General features: G+C 40.5%; 4 protein-coding genes across 4 annotated transcripts; 1 reads left to right on the forward strand and 3 right to left on the reverse strand.

Annotated features, from left to right (window-relative positions):
- Nucleotides 1-549: 549 nt before the first annotated feature.
- Nucleotides 550-3,859, reverse strand: LOC137944019 (calnexin homolog). Its single transcript, XM_068789513.1, has 7 exons — nucleotides 3,754-3,859; nucleotides 3,509-3,589; nucleotides 3,331-3,400; nucleotides 1,507-2,630; nucleotides 1,316-1,387; nucleotides 1,072-1,188; nucleotides 550-978 (listed from the first exon to the last, which is right to left on the reverse strand). Exons 2-7 carry the CDS (start codon nucleotides 3,578-3,580, stop codon nucleotides 829-831), a joined length of 1,605 nt encoding a protein of 534 aa, XP_068645614.1. The 5' UTR covers nucleotides 3,581-3,589; nucleotides 3,754-3,859; the 3' UTR covers nucleotides 550-828.
- A 1,091-nt stretch (nucleotides 3,860-4,950) lies between these two features.
- LOC137944039 (histone H2A.1-like) lies at nucleotides 4,951-5,718 on the forward strand. The gene is made up of 2 exons (XM_068789535.1): nucleotides 4,951-5,211; nucleotides 5,331-5,718. Exons 1-2 carry the CDS (start codon nucleotides 5,008-5,010, stop codon nucleotides 5,568-5,570), a joined length of 444 nt encoding a protein of 147 aa, XP_068645636.1. The 5' UTR covers nucleotides 4,951-5,007; the 3' UTR covers nucleotides 5,571-5,718.
- A 128-nt stretch (nucleotides 5,719-5,846) lies between these two features.
- On the reverse strand, nucleotides 5,847-12,239 carry LOC137944030 (DNA replication licensing factor MCM2-like). The gene is given in 19 exon segments (XM_068789523.1): nucleotides 5,847-6,133; nucleotides 6,227-6,388; nucleotides 6,518-6,700; nucleotides 6,907-7,032; nucleotides 7,114-7,302; nucleotides 7,382-7,466; nucleotides 7,721-7,837; nucleotides 7,922-8,110; nucleotides 8,195-8,367; nucleotides 8,451-8,642; nucleotides 8,735-8,869; nucleotides 8,947-9,154; nucleotides 9,228-9,447; nucleotides 9,967-10,150; nucleotides 10,243-10,371; nucleotides 10,374-10,426; nucleotides 11,591-11,772; nucleotides 11,863-12,065; nucleotides 12,158-12,239. Coding segments are annotated over 19 exon segments (2,862 nt in total). The 5' UTR covers nucleotides 12,161-12,239; the 3' UTR covers nucleotides 5,847-6,004.
- Nucleotides 12,240-13,212: 973 nt separating this feature from the next.
- LOC137944047 (uncharacterized protein At5g41620-like) lies at nucleotides 13,213-17,013 on the reverse strand. The gene is made up of 3 exons (XM_068789549.1): nucleotides 15,679-17,013; nucleotides 15,376-15,498; nucleotides 13,213-14,873 (listed from the first exon to the last, which is right to left on the reverse strand). Exons 1-3 carry the CDS (start codon nucleotides 16,132-16,134, stop codon nucleotides 13,467-13,469), a joined length of 1,986 nt encoding a protein of 661 aa, XP_068645650.1. The 5' UTR covers nucleotides 16,135-17,013; the 3' UTR covers nucleotides 13,213-13,466.
- Nucleotides 17,014-19,630: the final 2,617 nt, after the last annotated feature.

Raw genomic sequence — 19,630 nt, forward strand, 5'->3', positions numbered from 1 at the left:
TTGTATGTACCTTTTGTTTTTTTGGTCTCTTAACAACGGGTTCGTCCCTGATTAATCCCAACCTAGTGAGATAATACATGGTCCGGTAGTCTTTTATTATGTACAAATGCTAGAGGCTCGCACGGTAATGGCTCAACGAAAGGGCCCGCCGGATCGGGTTTTACCGCAACCATCACAAAATATCGGTCTTTAGTTAATGCTTGAAAGACTCGCCGATACATACCATCTTTGAATAATACTATTATATTTTGTGTTAGTGGCTCATTTCGCTGCAAGACAATTTTTTTTTGATGATTTAGGCGGAGGGTGGGACCGAAAAAGATCATTTTGGTTTAGAAGAAATTGAGGATATTTTGATGAAGACAAACCTTATAAGAGAAACGAACAGTGGTTAGTGTCCACCGTCCTGCCAAATTCTAGAAGGAATAAATTATATTCCTAGGACTTTCATATTGACACAGGCAATTTAACAACTACGGATAAAATGGTTCCACAAAATGGTAAAGGGAGATGTCTAGGGTAAATTATGGTCGAGAGATGCATGAACTGTTAAAAAAACATGGAAAAAAGAAGCAGTTGATGCTCCCAGTCTTGGTTCCACTTCCAAGGCGACAGTAGGATTTTGGCCTGGCTAGACGGCAACATGAATAACTTTCACAAACTGTCGTTATGTTGATCTTGTAACCAGCATAATAAGGCTCTATCAGAACCAAAACATCTGATTTACAACCACATTCTAGTGTCCTGGACCTAACATCAAAAGTTAAATGAGTATTCAGTACTACATAACCAACTCTCCTCAAAAATTGGGATCTCCGACTTGCAATTTTATGTTTCCCTTCTAGACCTCCTTGGTCGTGGGGCAGCAGCGTCTTCCTTCTCATTTTCATCCTCCTTGTCACCACTCGTTCCTTGATTGTCCCCTTCAGCTCCAGAGCTTTTCTTTTCCTCGGGAGGCACTCGAACAGGCTGAACAGGCTGTAAAAGGCATTGCCCATTTTGAAAAAAAATTAACTCAAAAATCCCAACAAGGACAAAACTGAAAGAACTAGGAAAAAAATATGTACTCACAGCTCGTTTCTTTCCACCAAAGAGAACCCTAAAAATGATTGTTACAAAGACAATAACCACGGAGACAAGAATGCCAATAGTGAGGTTAGGCTGACTTTCTCCCTTCTCAATGACATCCTGATAGGAAAAACGAGAAAAACAACATTATAAACAACAAGAGAAGAGTGACTGTAACAATTTAACAAAGGCTTTCAAATATGACCAGCTACTGCCAAGAGAAAGAAACAGAACGTGGTCTACTTACAACAATCTTAAACTTATATGCTGCCAAGAAAGGAATATCTGCAATCCGGTAGAGCACATCAAAGACCTTCTTCTGCAATACAACAAAAGACAGACTTGGTTAGCATTCCAGATACCACTCTTAAAATTAATATACTCTGTCGTGTGTAACTTAGGAGGAAAAGTAGCAAAATAATGCAAGCGAAGAATTACATGAACACCAGAAAGTCCATCAGATGCAGCAGCTTCCTCTTCCTTCTGCTTTTCCTTCTCAACTTCAAACTTAGACTTCCACGCAGTCACCCTGACAGACTCTGCAGTCTTCTCATCCCCAGCTATCAAAATATTGTCAAAGAGAATTCCATCTTGCATCGTCCATATCTCAATTCCAATAGCAGCAATGGGCTCAAAGTCAGGTTTATCAAGCTCGAAGTATTCAGGATTAGGAATCTGCCTTGGCTTCCAGATACCCTTATAGTTAGGGTTATCAATCAATGGCGCATGCCATTTACCCTTGTAAGCTGGGTTTCTCTTCATAGGTCTTTTCCACTCACCACAGCCAGGAGCAGACTCACACTTAGGATTATCAATCTTTGGTGCCTCCCATTCACCATCCTCTTCATCATCCCAGTCTTCGGGCTTCTTAGCTTCAGGGTCATCAATCTCCTCGGGTTCATCATCCAACCATCCCTCTGGCTTCTCTGCCTCCTCATCTTCAATTTCCAATGGGGCATCTTCATCCCAATCCTCAGGCTTTACAGCTTCGGGATCTGGAATCTTGGCTCTCTCATCCCAGTCCTCAGGTTTCTTATCATCTGGATCTGGTATTGTCTTGTGAGGGATAAGTGGAGGCTCAAAATCATCTGCAGATAGAAAATTGGTCTTTTTCTTCTCCTCCCCATCAACTAGAATCCTCAATTCATTGTCAGGTTTCAGTATTGCAGTGTACACATGAGTGAGTTTATCAGATGGAACAGAAGGAGGAAATTTAAGGTGATGTTCAACAAACTTGCCAGTATTGGGATTCTTATGGTTGAGGATGAAATGAACCTTGTTAGTGGACCCACATTTATCAGGTCCAAACATGATGGTGTAGGGAGATTCATTGTCAAAGTCATTGGGTTTCCATCCAGCACCTTGAGGACGAAGGTACTTTAAATATGCACCTCCACATTCCAGCCCATTCTGGAGGCGGGTCTCAAACTGTAGAACTATTGTCTTATCCTTGGGATCCACGGGCTCATCGAGCTCCTTCACTATAGCATACTTTCTTGCTTTCTCACTGACAAGAAGCCCATAATCTTCATGCCCCTCACTCTTAGAGTGCTTCCATACACCTGTAATCAAAGAACAGGCATTGGTAGTGAAAGGCCTAAAGGTACATAACAAAGTAAGAATATGCTGAGGCTGTTAGATGTCTCTTGTATACCACAAAGCATTATAAAAGAAAGACTATCAAAGCTTTCAATAAACAATTTAAACGGGTTTTAACAAGTTGAGAAACAAGTGCCATTCATACTGCACCAAGGAACTTGTCACGGATCTTGAATTCAAGAAACGCATAGAACATCAATCAAGCAAATATAGAAGGTACTAGTATAGATACTCATAAATAAAGCACTCACCAGACACAACCCTAATCGGACAAAAAAAACAACAACACTCAGAAACTAATCTCCCATCCCTATCTCAGCTTAATCAGTATCCCCCCTCTAACCCTATTTACAAGTAAACGAAACCTCACTGCCCCCATCTAAGACAAGTAAGCCCTAAAGCCCCTGCAGAAAAGCCTTCCCCCAACCTACTGAATTTTAGCTGTCGCAAACATAGATGGTTTAAAGCTCTAAAGGATAATGAAGATCAAAATAATAAATAAATGAGTAACTTGGACCTATCAAAACGTGATTAGAGAGAACATCAGAAGATTTATCCAGTGCAAAACATTCAAAACAGAATCACTGGCATCAACAGAGAATTAAAAAAAATTAGAAGCAAGGCCGTCGCCAATAAATGAAATTTCTACATCTGAAAGCATACCTGTGTAGTCGTCCTTTTCCGACACAATCCAGCTGCCCTGGAAAGACTCGTCGAACGACTCATGGAAGATCTAGTAAACAATGAAATGTGTCAATTTAGAAGCCAAAATGCGATCAAACCGTTGAAAATGAGCAAGAAAAAAACAAAGACAGAAAACTCGAAAGGAGGAAACTCTCACCGGATCTGAAGCGCAGAGCTGGAAAAAGAGACAAGGTATCAGAAAGAGAAAGAATCTCTCGGAATTCCTCATCTGATAACCCTGAAAAGTAACCAGAAATGGAGATCCAAGTGAGTATAACCAGTGAAACCCTATCTCAGATCGAGAACTGATAAAGAGAAAACAGCTAAGTAGTAGAAATGCTGCATTATATAAATCAGACGATCGAATTCAGCCAGTTACAGGAAAAGAATAGCGAGTCTCACCGATAGATCGACGGCAGAGATGGGAAAGAACCACCGGAGGGTCTCGGTTTCGGAAACCGATCAACAGCGATATTTTCCAGCGGAGAAGAAGGAGAGTAATATAAGGGCGGCCTAGGGTGGTATCCACCAATGGAAATACGATGCACGTGGTTAGACCAATCAGTATTTAACACATCAGCACCATCGACTTGGAACAATTTCGTGCTTCCTGAAGAAATGAAATAGCAAAAGTTATATTGACAAAAATGCCTTTGGATCCGTTCCAATTTAGGTCGAATCTTCATACCAATTTGGATTATTTCGGAATTGTCACCCTTCTCAATTCTTAACTATATATTAGATGATGCAAGTTTACGGTCTTGCCCTCAGTGCTCAAGCACATCCGACGGCTAGAAGTTGTGAGGTGAGCGTGGTCCGTGGAACAGCAAGAGCGAAAGAAAATGAAAGTAAACGTGCCACGTGGGCAATATAATAGTTCGTGGGATTGTACGTACAAGACTAGTTGGAGTATTAGCTGATCTGGATGAACAAAGAGGCAAGAGCAAATCCACATGGAATATTTTACTTTCACCAAATGAACGACAGACACGTGTAGGTGTTCACCAGTGAAACGAAATTAAGATACTTCGTTTTGACAGCTGGATCATAATTAAATCCTTCCATATTCGACTTAAAATAGCATCGACTCAAACTATCTTATCGTTGACGGTATTAATATTAACTTAAATATTAGATTACTAATACTTAGAATGTTTTTCTAATTCGTTGCCGAGTTACCTCATGACTCAGGTGAGTTAGATCAAATTTTGGACTAGGCAAGAGTTATAAAGAAGAACTCGGTTCTTCTGTTTTAGGTGAATCCCTTCATTTTTAAATCAATTAATTTGATTTCATCGATCTAACTCCAATTTTTATGTATCAGAAATCTGATTAAACTTATAGACACGTGGGCCCAGAGGGCGTCATGATTCTTCACTATTTCGTGTCGAAAACGACGAGGGAGAAGAAAATTTCGAACTCCCGCCTTATCGCTACAGAAGAAGGGTGCCTAAAAGACAGTGCCTTCTCATTGGCGAGAAGACAAAGCCACGGATTGCCAGCATGTCATGTATCCAAGCCGTCATACTGAACTGTCGTGCGGATCGACTGTTTTCTATATAAAGTCTCGATTCTCCCTTGCTACAACCCGCCAAGCCATATAGCATCTGCGTTCGAAAGTTGGTACGAAACTTCCGACGAGAGAGATTCTTAACAATGGAGGCTGGGAAGTCGCCCAAAGCTGCCGGAGGAAGGAAGGGAGCAGCCAGGAGGAAGTCCGTTTCGAAGTCTCAGAAGGCCGGGCTTCAGTTTCCGGTCGGTAGAATAGCGAGATTTTTGAAGAGAGGGAGGTATGCTCAGAGACTCGGTATTGGGGCTCCGATCTATCTCGCAGCCGTTCTTGAGTACTTGGCCGCGGAGGTACGTTAATCATTTCAAGACTTTTGGTCTTGGTACGCATGCATTTTGGTTTCTAGCTTTATTGGATCTGAATTGGTTTAGTCATCGTTGTCTAATTGGATGTAAAAATTGTTCATTAGGTATTGGAACTTGCTGGAAATGCTGCAAGAGATAACAAGAAAAGTCGCATAATTCCGAGGCATGTTCTTTTGGCCGTGAGGAATGATGATGAGCTTGGCAAATTGCTCTCTGGTGTAACAATCGCGCATGGAGGTGTTCTTCCAAATATCCATTCGGTTCTCTTGCCTAAGAAGGCGAAGGGCAGTGAAAGTGTTGAGGATCCCAAAGGATCGAAATCTCCGAAAGCTAAAGGAAAATAATTGTAGTACATTCAGATTTGTAGGCTGTTTTAGTTGTTATCTTTTTACTTTCTAGCTCTTTTTGAGCGTGTGTTTTTTTTTTTTTATGTAAATATGTGATGAGTTCCATACGGAGCATCTTAAGGGAGCAGAATAGGTTTTTGTTGTAGTATTGAATGATGGGTTCGTTTTGGTTATAATTTGTTTTACCTTCACTATATTGAGCTTTCGTGGCGCTCCCTTATGTGAAAAATAAGGTGCAACGTCTTTAATCTTTCAATTACTATGCGGCGAAGAAATGCAAATGCGTGGGAAAGGTAATTACAAAACAGGTTTTTTTGCCATCATCTTGCAATTGAAAGGTCCTTGCTACATGACTTGTATTCAGGGAACGTATCACACATGTAAACAAATCCAAGAACAAGGCCCTACTGTTAATCTGGGTTGTAAATTTGTCATAGAATAGTTCCTTCTGCGAGGGGATACATAATCCATTCATGTTCTTCATCCAGCACAAAGTGAGCTTCGGAGAAAAGTGAACTTACGAAAAAGTGGCTTAGGTCGTTGATTTCATACTCCTGAGCCTTCAACAATTATGACGAAAGGCCAAATTAATGATTTGAAGGATCAGAAGTTAGGTTTCGTTGAAGCAAGAATGGAATAGGTTTCTTACGTACCTTGCTCTGCAGATCTTGCACTCTCACTCTGACATGGTCGGGCCCATGGTTGGGGCCAGCAACTATTTCTCCGAAATGCAAGGCATCCCTAACAAGACCACGGAGAAGATGTAGCACAAACTCGTTGTAGTCCTTTTTGAATGTCATGTACTTCTTGAAGCTCTGGAATGAGAATTAAGTTTTAAGGCTCTTGAAATAATATCCACAAGGGGAAAGCAATACTGACTTGCACCAGAAAACTTAACAATGATACAATAGTTGAGAAAACAAGCAATTAGATGTGTCTCTAACCTTTTCAAGTGCTTTTTGGACACCAAACTTCTGTGTTGAGATGAAAGACTCGAGCAGTACTCGTATTGCCATGTCCACGTCTTCCTGAGACACATAATTCCTCAGATGCATTCTTGCATGTGCTTCAGACATCCTTATCATTGACTCTATATGCCTCACTGCGATAGGCACTCCTTGACCATGCTGCTCAGTCCATGCAACTAAATCAGTTTTGTTTTTTTCACAAACAGGAAGTTACTATTGACTATCTCGTACACTTATTCTTAGTTAACAGCTTGGTTTTACTATCTTAAGATCCTGGGGGATTTTTCTATCAGAGGGATGCGAAAATGTGACACAAAAATAGAATAATTCAACAACTAAGAAGAAAGGGTGCAAGGAGACCTTACAGATGATTCTCTTCGCAGCTCAGCATAAACATTGGTCAGTTTATCCAAGTCGGCATCATGCAAATTTGGGAAAACATTCAACTTGGCATAAGTTATGTACTTTTTCAACATATCTTGAGACAGTATCTGAATTGTAGAAAAGTATTTGGTCATATTAGAGTGGGGTTTTAAATAGTTACAAACCAAATGCACATGAGGTCAAAATACCTCAGGGTCATCTGGCTTGGTAGATGCTGACTCATCTTTTCTCTTGTTTTGATCTTTGTTTGCCGGAATATCTTCACTGGGAGTGCCTACGGAGTTATCATCTAGGTTAGCTCCTTTTGGCTGAGACCTGAAGTGACTATCCACTACAAATTTTGCTAACATTTCATCCGCAACAGGATCCACTACATCCTGCACAAAAGCAACTTACACTCAACATAAATTCAGAAAATTATAAACACTTTGAAGCTTACAGGAGAGAAATGTTGACCTTTACAACACAGAGGACATCGAAACGGGAGACAATGGGATCAGTCAGTTCCACATTCTGTGAGAATGTCTTCGAGGAATCATATCTGCATATAAGATGTCTGAAAGGCTAAGAACCGAACAAACTACTTGTACACTAGTACAAAATTAAGGCACTTGAACTAAAATAAGACACTGCAGACTCACATATCAGCTGACTGCTTTAACCTAAATTACTTCACTTGAAAGGATTTAGGAAAATGGCATACTAGCTGCCAATCTCATTAGAGGAGGCATGGACTACAGATGTGGACTAATTGAATGCAATCTACAACAGATGGCACATGTGTAAGTGTCTTACCTTCCTCCTACTGGGTTAGCAGCTGCAATGACAGAGCAACGAGCTTGAAGAGAGGTCACAATTCCAGCTTTTGATATGCTTATGCTTTGTTGCTCCATTGCTTCATGGATACTCACTCTGAAACAGCAGATTATAATTTGTTATGCTTGTGATGAGACCAAACACTACAAACCTGTTTAATTGAGAAAACAATTATCATACCTATCCTGATCATTCATCTTGTCAAACTCATCAATCAAGCAAATGCCCCTATCAGCTAGCACTAGGGCACCACCTTCAAGTGTCCATTCTCTTGTAACCGGATCCTTGTGGACAGCTGCTGTGAGCCCAACAGCAGAAGCTCCTTTTCCAGTTGTATAAACAGCCCTCTGCCCTGTCTTCTCAACATACCTTGAACAAAATATGTAACCAGATAAGGCAACCAATAAATCAACTTTCCAGCAGGATATCAGATACATAAAGTGTTATCCTTACTTAAGGAACTGTGATTTTGCTGTTCCTGGATCTCCAAGAAGAAGGACATTTATGTCACCTCTCAATCTATGTTTCCCTTTCACATTTTTCTCTTGGCCTCCAAACATTGCTAGGGCTATTGCAGTTTTCATGTCTTCGTGACCATAGATTGATGGCGCTATGGACTTGATAATCTACAAGTTGAAGATGCAATTCTAAGTTTCACAAGTGAAATACATCTAAAGAAGCCAAAGCAATAGTGGAGGTCATAACAAACCCTTTCACCAATCCTTGGGTCTTTGGCCAACTTCTCGATTTCATCTTTGTCCTCCTTGGTCAGTTTGTATGCAGAAAAAAGGTCCTGTTTCTTGGTTACATGGTTTGCTTCAACCACGGTTGCAAAGACAGGGAACCCATTTTTCGTATTTAATGATAAATCAAAGTTGTTTGTGTATACTCCTGTGACCTCCTGACATACGATTGGAGAAAAACAGTTAAAATGATATTCATTATATTGTATTTTAATATAACAGCAAGGTATAATTAGAAGGTAGTATTTACAATTTCTTCTCCAGGACGAGCACAATCAATCAAGTCGTTCAGGAGTATAACTTCCTTGTATCTCGGAAGCCTACCAGCAGGTACAGTGCCTGGGCTCTCTTGAAGGGTAAGCCTTTGATAGTTTCGATAAATTGTCTGCAAATAAAGAGTGAAAGTAAATTCAAAGACGGAATAGCTTGACCTTTCTACACGAGTTTATCTAGCCAGCATACCTGCTCAATGTTGACTGTGAACGGGCCTTTGGATTGGCATTCAGGACAAGAGCCAACTTTGACTTCAGAATAAGAATTTTGGAAGAAAGGCCCGAGTGTCGACCCACATTTGTTACAGTCATATTTCACTTGCTGCAGCTGGGGGAAGACACTGGATCTTCTTGTTACTACACCTCCAATCCGGATCAGTGTGTTTAGATGGATTTGCCTGGATAGGGAACCTCAGTTCAGTACACATCTATTGACATAATGTATGACATTAAGTATGAAGCACGCCTTACTTTATATCTCGTATAAGATCATAAACGGGTAAACTTGTTATCCTGACATAAATCTTCTGATGGATCTTCTTATAATTCTCATGCAACTGGAACACAGAATTTTTGGCCACCTCTTCCATAACTTCAAGCACTGACTGTGGTGCATCAGCCAGCCAGATAGCAATGTTCGGATGAACATGGATGAATTGCTTGAAATCAATGTCCAAGCTGCATTTGTTAGCTGCAACAATGAATATTAACAGAAAACTTGAGAAATTACTGGCCTGGTATAAATAATACAGAGACGAAATGTTAACATTGAAATGAATCATCAAGCAAGGAGAAAGAGGAAGTTAAGTGTACACTGCATAGACAAATGTAGTTGAACCATCAGTTCAACTATGTCCACCCAGCAGATGGATAGTCTAGTAGATAATCAAAGTACTTAAAGTCATCATTAGACTTTGTATAGGTAAATCCAAAAAAATAAAATGCTTGCTATTCAAGGTTTTCTATTGTAAAGTATGAATTGTTTAATATTATGCAATAGGACAAACAATAGAATTGGAAAAGAAATACAGTTGGCATGGTTAAATTTTGAATAAATTGGTAAAAGTGTTTGCCACTTGCCGGTTATTTTAGTGCAGGACACTAAACCAACTTATTTCAGGGTGATTGTAATTCCAACATGATGATATACCATTCAAAAGAGTGGGCATGGCCAGTGGTGTGGAGTTGCAAGGAGTGGAGATGAACTTACCTAAAACCATTTCATTTATGAGGCGAATGTACTCATAATCCCCTTTTTGGTTCATGAAGGTAAGTAGAAACTCTTTAAATTTCTTGGCAACGAATCGGCGAACTTCATCCCTGGTGACCCACTCCCTCAGAGTTCCTTGGACATGATACATCTCGAATTCACCCTCTTCATCTTCATCTTCCTCCTGCCAGATATGTTCTGAGCTAGTTAAGAGAAGCAAGAAAAATAGCATATTTCAACCAAGAATTTCCTATTAAAGTTCTATGAAGGCAGAACCTCATAGGGCCCATCGTCGGTCTGGTCAGTAATTGGCACATCATCTCTTGAATGTCCTCGTTGTGATCTACCTGGTGAACTTTGGCTACCTCCATCTGTATCATCATAGCTTCTAGCTCCTCGTGGTGGCCTGAAGTTGCACGAGATCTTTTTGAAGGCCTATACTTTGTATCATCATCAGTATCTGCAACCATAAACTTTGGTAAATAAGATTCATTGCCTGAACATCTACAAGTACCTAAGCCCTGAATTCCCAGGAGTCCATTGATATAAAACAGGCTCATATAGCTACAATGAGAGGTTTTCATACTAAATAACTATATATTGTTCTGTAATAACTCTTACAGAAAAAGAAAACCATCGTGGCAAGTTTGCTCTTTAATTTCTAGATTGAGAAATGTTCAGGCTTCCACAATTGTCATAGTGATGACTTTCAGGCTTTAAAGCAAAAAGGTGAAGGTGAGTTGGTAACAAAAGCAGCCAGCTTAAGCCTGTTGACCCATAATAGAGTTCTCACTTTGTTTTCCTCCAGAATCATATCAAAAGAAGGTAGCAATGATAGAGAAGGGCTTGATATACTGTTCTGAACAAGTCTCCAACTCTTACTAATCTGTTTCTCTGATGGCTTGTTTGCAGATGACATAGATATAATGGGATAGTTATGCCTAGCTCTTAAACCTCATATAATCTAAGAGATAGGAAGTTCGATTCAGTGCCTGTGCCGCTAATACAGGTAGACAGAGAAATATCACAAAGCAGCGGATTAGGGACTATATCAGGAATGGCATGCTAGGTAGTAAAAAATCATGCTTCCAGGTGATCAGCAGATTTTTGGGCTTGGAACAGTGCCCCTCCCATTTGAATTCGGCTTGGTGGGATTGCAATAATGGACACAATTTTGCCTCTTTAAACATATAGCCAAAGTCTCAACCACAGTAGACTGGTGATTGTACAAATGCAAAGATTATGTGTCGTCTAAAGCCAAGGAGAGATTTCATTTCCATATAACTGGTTTGTTAAATCTTCTGAACTCGTAAGAACGGACAGCGACCAGCAGTTTGAACTCAAGAAATAACACAACTAAAACGAAACTTTTTTTGAAAGAAAACAAATGGGCAGTAATTTCGTCGGGGACATCTCTGACACATAAATTTTGACTATCCAGAGCTGAGAAGCAAAACAATGTTCTGGATAAAACACTAGAAAAGGATGACATTTGAATCCACTAGGAAAGAACAAAATGGCATGTTCGTAATGAATGTCACATAAGTAATTAACAGTAAAGAAAATTAGAGAGAAAAGTAAACAAAAAAGAGTTCCTTCTTGCTGTTCAAACTTCCATCTATACCTTGCTCGTGCAGAAGATGAGGAAGCTTTCTAGTTGGTTCGGCCCGTCCATCCCTCGTATCGAGCTCAACTTCAGCTGCTCTTCGGTCGTCCATGATCTGATCTAAATCCCTCTCATCCTCTATCGAATCATCAATCCCCCCTGACTCATACTGATCTTGCTCGTCCAGTGCGCGATAATCACTACATCCAGAGGTAGCATACTAGCTTTAACTAAATGAAAACTCAAATTATAAGAAAAAGAAAAAAAAAAGAGGGGAACAGAAGACGAACTCCAAGTAATTGTCATTGTAGAGATCTTCTCCTTCTTCTTCTTCCTCCGGCTCTTCGGGCTCATCTCGGATAATCTCGGGATCAACAGCTGCCTCATCGTCAGAAGAGGAGGAAGCATCCGTTCTGCTCGGAGGAAGTCGGTCTGTACTGAAGCCGGCCGACGTCGGAGATCCAGGAGTCGAAGAAGGGTTCTCAGAATCATCCTGCAAGAAGAAAATGAATTGTAAGTGTCGGAATGTAAAAGCAGGATACTTATATTAAAAAAAAAAAAAAAAAAACTCGAGAAGCCATTTACCATTGGAAAAAGGAACCACAAAGAGCTTCTCTTCTTCGGGTATTCTGATAACTGCGAAGGAGTGAATCCTTGGTGTCTTGATCTTTTCTCAACCTTTCTGATCTTCCAAGGGGCCGGAGGAAGTTAGATTTGGCGGGAAGAATTTGGCGCGAAAGGGCTTACGTGGCGCCTGTTGCGTCGTTCCATCCCGAGTCATAACGAGTTAGTATCCGCGCTATGGGACTGGGTTTCACTTATCAAATCCATATATTAAGAAAAAAAAAAAAAAGTTGGTCGAGAAGAAAACGGAGTTCACAATTCCTGCCCTCGAAAAGAACCTTTACAAGGAGAACCTATGTTTCCCTTCCTTTGTAGTGACATAATTAGGGAGAGATCTCCATGGAGGAGAATTCCAATTCCAATGTCAGCGCTCTGTACCTGCAATCCATTTCAAATTCATGCCAAGGCAATGAGTCCACAAAATTCGAATTCAACCCATATTTTTACTTTCGCTAACAGAGGCACGCCCTTACCCTTTGCTTTTAACCCCAGTTTGCTTTGTCTCTTTAGTTGGAAGCCATGATGCTTTATAATGATTAATAGAGCCCTATTCTACCATGTAAGATGCATCTGCTTTTCATATTTGAAATTTAATGATTGCTTATGGTTGTCTGGTGCATGTTCACGGCCCTATTCCAGTTCCGTTCCTTCAAATTTAAGATTCTACGAAAGGGTTGCATGTGCATCTTTCTTCATCACGTCTCTTCTTCATCACTCCACTGACTTTCACATGGTAAAGCGGTTCATGATTTTTTCTTCAATTCACTTTTGTTTTTTATTTGGAGGAAGATCACTTCGACCGTTTCTTCCGGATCGTGCCCAGGACACCCTTTTGAAAAATTGAAAGGAAGTTTAGGGAAATGATTGATTTCATTTTGTTATTCGCCTTCAAGCAAGATCGCACTGGCAAAAAATGACCCAGAGATACGTTAGTTCAAACTTTGAACCAAAAACTGGGGCAAGTTGAGTTGTGTGAGTATCTTTCTGCAATAACAAAATTTTACAGGAACCGAAAACATATAGATGAATGAGATAAAGGGATGGAAATATTGGAGATGTTCATGTTTAGTTCAGAAACTGTATTTATTTCTCAAGAAGCAGTAATACAAACTGTACAAAGGAAAAACTACCCATGCAGTGCATCTTCAGGCAGTTAGCATATGACATAATGCTTCCACAAACTCTTGATTCCATGATTGGACCAGCATTTCATCTGAACTTCAGGCAGATGTTAAGGCAGTCAAGGCTGTAATCTCGACAAGGGTGACATTTACTGTTTTGGAGCTATCTGCGTTCGTCTTGAACTTACGAATTCCTGTTTTTCTACTAATCTGGACTTCAAACTGCTCTCCCTCATCCCTTTCACCATCTCTGCAACCTTCAGTTTTTCACGGACCATGTCGATGGGATCTTGTGACGGACGTTGCTGGCTCCACTGCCGGGTGGGGCTGGCGAAACCTTGAGCAGATCCCATCCTTGAACTGGATAAGATGTGGTCTCTAAGGCCCTTAATGGACTTGCTGCTGTAATCATCCTTTCTAGATTGCTTCTCTGAAAGAGCACTGCTCTCTGACAATCTTCCTCGATCAATCCGATCTCCCTTGTTTCTGTAATTCCCAGAAGAAAACTCCCATTCAATCCCTTCCGACAAGCTTCTCTCAAGAGACCTTGAAACTTTTTCTGATGCAGACCTTCTCCCTTTGTTCTCATCCTCTACTGAAGTCTTATTCTCTCCACCCTGCGCATAACTCCACTTGTAGCCCTTGAAGTTGTTGTCCATATTCAACTCAATAGAGTGAAGATCGCTTTCCCCTGAGTCATCATCTGCTTCTCCATCTTCTACTCCGTTGAGGGCTTTGCCATTATCCACTTCTCCTTCATCGTCTCCAGACTCAACATCAGTTTTGTCTCTGCAATGCCTATATCCATTACCAGTGTCATTTGTTTTCTTGCTTTCTAAAAATGCTTCAAGCTCAGATCTCAGCTGGTCCACAGCTGCATTTTTCTCCTCAAACTGATATTTTGCTTCTGACAGCTTCATCTGAACTCGTTCCTCTCTCCAAACATCAGCAAGTTGAAGCATTTCACGCTCTTTCTCCACCTCTGCTAACACTTTCGCGGACTCTCTCTGAAGTTCCTCTGCTTCTGCTTTGTCCTCTCCAATACCTCTCGTTAATTCATCACAGACTTGTTCTATAATCTCCCTTGCTCTCTTCTCACCCTCAAGTTCTTTCACAGCCTTTGAGAGCGAGGCTTTTGTCTCCTCTAGCTCTCCTCTAAGCTTCACATTAAGACTCTCTGTTCTTTTCCTCATCTTCCTCTCCACTTCTAAACCTCCTGCAATGGATTCAATGGCAGCCCGTACCCTTTCTTCTTCTTTGCTTTTCCATGCAGCCTTTTCTTCAGAAAATTTTTTCATCAGATAATTGATCTCATCACGGTCAGATTTTTGTTCTTGGATCAGCTGATCAACTTGCATGCGAGCTCTCTCCAGCTCCACACGAAGGGCTTGAACAAGGGAGATGCTTGATGAATGCTGCTCTTCCAGACCCCAAACACGATTCAATATTTTTAAAAGTTCCTTAGAAGTTGTTAGACCGTTACTGATATCCTTCAGACGGCTCCTTGTACCCACAGCAGATATGGATGGAGTATGAACTCTTGATCGTGTTTCAATCTGCACTTCAGTTCAAGCAATGAATATCAAACAATTATACAGATATCACACAATATCAAAATACCTAATGTCCCTCAGAAAACTATATTTTCTTCTTCCAAAAAGCATCGAATGTGCACCAGACCAATTTTATTTAAATATAAATTTAGTCCAATGAGGTAAGGATCCAGAGGACTGCTTCTTAGAAGCACCACTGACAGGTTGATAGAGATAAAGATAAAACTGATAGAATTTTATCTCCAAAGCAATGGAAATTTTATCTCCTTGTAACCTATAAATACCAGTATTGATGAATGTAAAGCATCGGGAAATTATTCATTCTTCTTATTATATACAGGTAACACTTTTAAGATAAAACATTCAGCTTAGCAAATTTCTGCAGATTAGAGAATCTAAGTGAGACTTCTATGAGGCAATGTATCGAATTTTCCAAATTAAAGATACATTATGCGATGAAGTACTGATCATCACTGAAGAAACTAAAGCAGAGTTAGACAACCACCTCCATAAAACTTGCGTTGCTCGTGGATTCCAGGCCCCTGCCTTGACGCTCGCTGGATCTAATTCTGTGTGTAATTGCGGAAACTTTTTTTCTGAGACTGCTAGTCCCTGATCGATCCATTGGCTGCAAAATAAGCAGGACAGAAGTGGCTCGTTAACATCCCTAAGACGCATATCCATTACAAACAGACAACTGTGATATTACATGACAATAATGATAAATAAAATCTAACTTATCAATCCGCTAAAATTGCTGTGAAATAACACCAGAAGAAGGTAAATAAAACAGAAAAACAGAGCCTACCTCTGAGACAACGCTATGAGACGGATCTGAAAATTGAGGAGGGAGAGAACCTGATTGAACGGACCTTGGAACCCGTTCTCTACCTCTTGTTTCCTTCTTTCCCCTGCCTTCTGGCAAGTTATCCATCATCCGCGGGGAAGGGATTTCGTTCAGTTCCCACAGAGTGGCTGCCAGCTTCCGCGCTGAGACAGGTGCTTGCTTTGCTTTACCACCAGCTTGCGAAGGCGGGTGCATTGGAGATTCTGAGGGACCCACAAGTGAAGCCGGGGATCTCGAGCTCATCTTCCATATTGGGACAGGGGTGCTGGAACCCCCTCTCTTTGCTACCAATATTGCCCGCTTGAATCGGTAGTTCTGCAAAATTGAGGAGGAAGACGACGAGGAAGAACACCCGCGTTTGCGGATCTTGCAAGGTCCTCCGATCAGCCCCTCGACACCACGGTTCGGCCTCGGCATTCTGCAGTCAAGTTTTCTGTACTCAGTTGTTAACTGATTCCTAATCCTGAGATACTGAATACCCGAACTTTGAACAAAGATGAGGAAGCATAAAACTTATGGAGCAGAAAGGAGTCGGAGAAGGCAGAAGGAAGAAAATTTTAAGATTTCTCTGAAAATGAAAGAAGCAGTGGAGCTTCCTTGGAAGTCTTCTTTCACAGATTTTGCGTCGTGAAGAGCAAGAGAGTGTTACGGAAAAAGAGGTTAAAATTAAGAGTCACTAAAGCTGGCTGCAAGGAGCTCAACAGGATAATTTATGACCCAAAAAAGATTCTGACAGGAGAACAGAACCCTCAACTGTAGTGCTGCAGCCAAATGTATGGAGGGAGTTTTCGCCGTTTTGGGATTATCAGAAACCGAAAACTGAAAACAACCCAGGAAACTCTCTCGAAAAGCAGAACTCCGGTCACTATAACGAGCCGCAAAATCTCCCACTACCAAGAAATATCCAAATTTGACCAAACACTTATGACCCCCCAAAATCCAGAAGGTTCAAACTCAAAAACCAAACAAACTGATCACTGATTCCATCAAAATCAACAACAAATTTCTCCACCGAAACTTAGAACCCACAAATCCTTCTAAAAAAATTCGCTCCTCCTCCCTAACTTTCTCCAATAGCCCAAGACGTAAAACTCCCGTTCCCTTCTAAAAGACACAGTTGTTCATCTCGAGAGACGATAAAAAACAAAAGCAGAGACAACATTCTCTTTTCCTTTCCTCTGTTTTCGCAATCGAAAAATTCGATTTCGCTGCGCACAGAGCAGAAGGATAGAGCAGGAGGAAGGTTTCACGGTTTCAAGGTTCCCTTAGTTTTTTCTACACCAACACCTTTCTCTGTTCGATCTTCGATCGAGACTAGTGATCTCCATCACTTTCACACGAGCGCTGGATTTTATTGAAGCACACAATCGCACACCTCCACTGTAGAGGCCGCGGAATCTCGAGGCCCCTGAACTTCTCTTCTTTTTCTTCTTCGACTTGTCAAATTACTGAAATAAATTCCATCTTTTAATAAATTCCTCCTGGCTCTACTTTCAATTGCTCAGTCAAATGCTTGGACCCCTCCGCACTCACTAGACCCACTTTGGTCATTTCATTACCCAATGCTCAAGTGCAATTTAATGAATAGAAAAAATCAAATAATCTTAAAAAAAAAAAAAGTCAATTTTTAATTTAACCTAAAAGGATTTAAATTTACTTCTCTGCTTTTACCATGCATTTACTATTAACGTCCAAAAAAGTAGGTAAAAGTACCAGAAAAATAATAATGCGCTGTCATTTCCACTAATTGCAGTGTCCATTACAGCACTTAACACGCATTTATGAGGAGACACGAGCTTAAATGTAATTAAGGACAACAAGGCTACGGCAACTTGTGGTACTGCACAAATTTGATTTCCATAAATAACGAAGGTCCCGGTAGATAGAGCAAGTTACTGAGAGAAGTAACCCAATTAATTTAATTTACGCGAACATTCCCTTTTATTCTTTAATTGTCACACCAACTACTTTGTAACCTTAATCTAAAGACCTCATAATCACAAGAGGAATGCTTCGTGCCCCTGTCGCCTCCTTATAAAATTAAAGAGGGCAATCCAAAATCTTATCCGATAGCTCCTTAAGCAAGACTTGAAATGCATACAGTCTACCAGAACATGTTCTTTTGACCAAAAGGGCCCGGACATCCCACGAGATGTATCCAGTGTCCACCACCCACCCTGTAGACTAATATAAATATTATTCTTAAAGGTATAAACCAAACTTTAGTAATCAAAACTTAATTAAAAATGTATGGAATCAACCAGCAATAATAGTTGGGACTTGTCAGGATATGGAATAAATCAACAAAAAACGGATACAGACGACGTGACATGTGACAGCCTCCTGAAAGATATAAACTAATCACTCTCGCTGTATTTGTCCACGATACTTCCAACTTAATTTAAACATCTGCAAGTGTCTGTCTCCCCTACATCAGTGCCGCCCCATTACCTCCAAGACTGAAACACAAATGGTATTTATTACAGTGGGCCCGGCCCTTTTGTCGTGCGTAGCAAATTAAGTACAGATTCGGACCGTTGATATGACACGTATGCGTCGTCTATTTGTAATTAAGGGTTGGCATCAGGTCGGGTTTAGAGGGGACCCGACCCGACCGGACCTGAAAAACAGCGGGGACAAGAGTTTTTTTTCCACCCTGGAAAATAAACCTCGTTGGGGACGGGGATCGGGTTCGGGTTTTAGAAAACTCGGCCTAAACCTTCCCCGTGCTACCCTTACCCGTGCCCACCCCAAGTGGTAAAGGTAGTTCCTGTCTACTTTACCTATTGGGGGAAGCTTTCATGATTCATGAATATGGATTCTGGGAAATTGACCCACGGATCTTGGAAGATGGTCGTAGTGGTGTGGTGATCCGACGGACAAGAGTTGTGGATCGCTGTGGCTTACCAAGTAGAGAAATTTTGTGGGCCCGGTTTGGGGATGGACCACTATTTGAAAATGAGAAAGCCGAGGGGAGGTGATGATCATCATTAATGTCGATGACAGTTGGTGTAGACGAAGGAACCATATCCAGCTTTTGGCACTCCAGCCTCGAGAATTCAAAATCATGAACAGGAATCTGCTGCAATCTTCTACGTTTCGCATGTGAGGACCATTACGAAGCACGGCTGCTTTGCCCTCCAGTTTTCTTGTGCTTGAGAATCTTCTCAAATAAAGACGGAAGAAAAAGTCCCCCGAAGAAAATCTTCTCCATTGTTTTGGAGTCTCAATGGCCGTGAGAATTTTTTTTAATAAAAAACTGTATCCACTACGAAAATCACACGGCACAAAATTCTAGGGGTGCCTATAAGGGTGATACATAAACATTTGATATATTTGGGACTCTGAAATGAAATTAGGAATGTGATAAGGCTGATCCAATATGAAAATACATTTGGTGCAAAATATGCAATTGCAATACATTTCAGATGAATTTTCTTTAAGAGATACAAGATCAAGGTCTATATAAAAGAATCGATACATTCAATACAAGACCTCTAGCTATATTATGTGTTAAGTTGTCTAGAAAAGTGTCGACAAATAAAACATGAAGAATAGAGTCAAAGTCTTTTAAAAATATCTCAAGAACTCTAGCCATGTACGGGGATAATCACCATACTTTAATTCTAAGGTACACAGAGAATTGGAGCTTTAGGGCATACATTTTTCTAAAACTATGTCTAAATGATTTATAAAACTGATTTACATTAGCTAAAATCCTTAGTCTTGTTTTTCGTCATGCTTAGAACTCAAATTTATAATCTAGCATAAAACATGATTGATCAACCTACATAGGCTTGATTGATTATCCCGAATGTAATATGCTATAACTTATAAAGCATGATCTATCACAAGGTCTGACATGATTGATCATCTTGAATGCCGTTAGATAAGGATATAAAATATGATTTAT

The sequence above is a fragment of the Aristolochia californica genome, unplaced genomic scaffold (genome assembly GCF_029961685.1).
Source record: "Aristolochia californica isolate CCGP_79_NKW_82.1479 unplaced genomic scaffold, dmAriCali1.0.hap1 SCAF_1, whole genome shotgun sequence".
In the NCBI taxonomy this organism is placed as follows: Eukaryota; Viridiplantae; Streptophyta; class Magnoliopsida; order Piperales; family Aristolochiaceae; genus Aristolochia; species Aristolochia californica.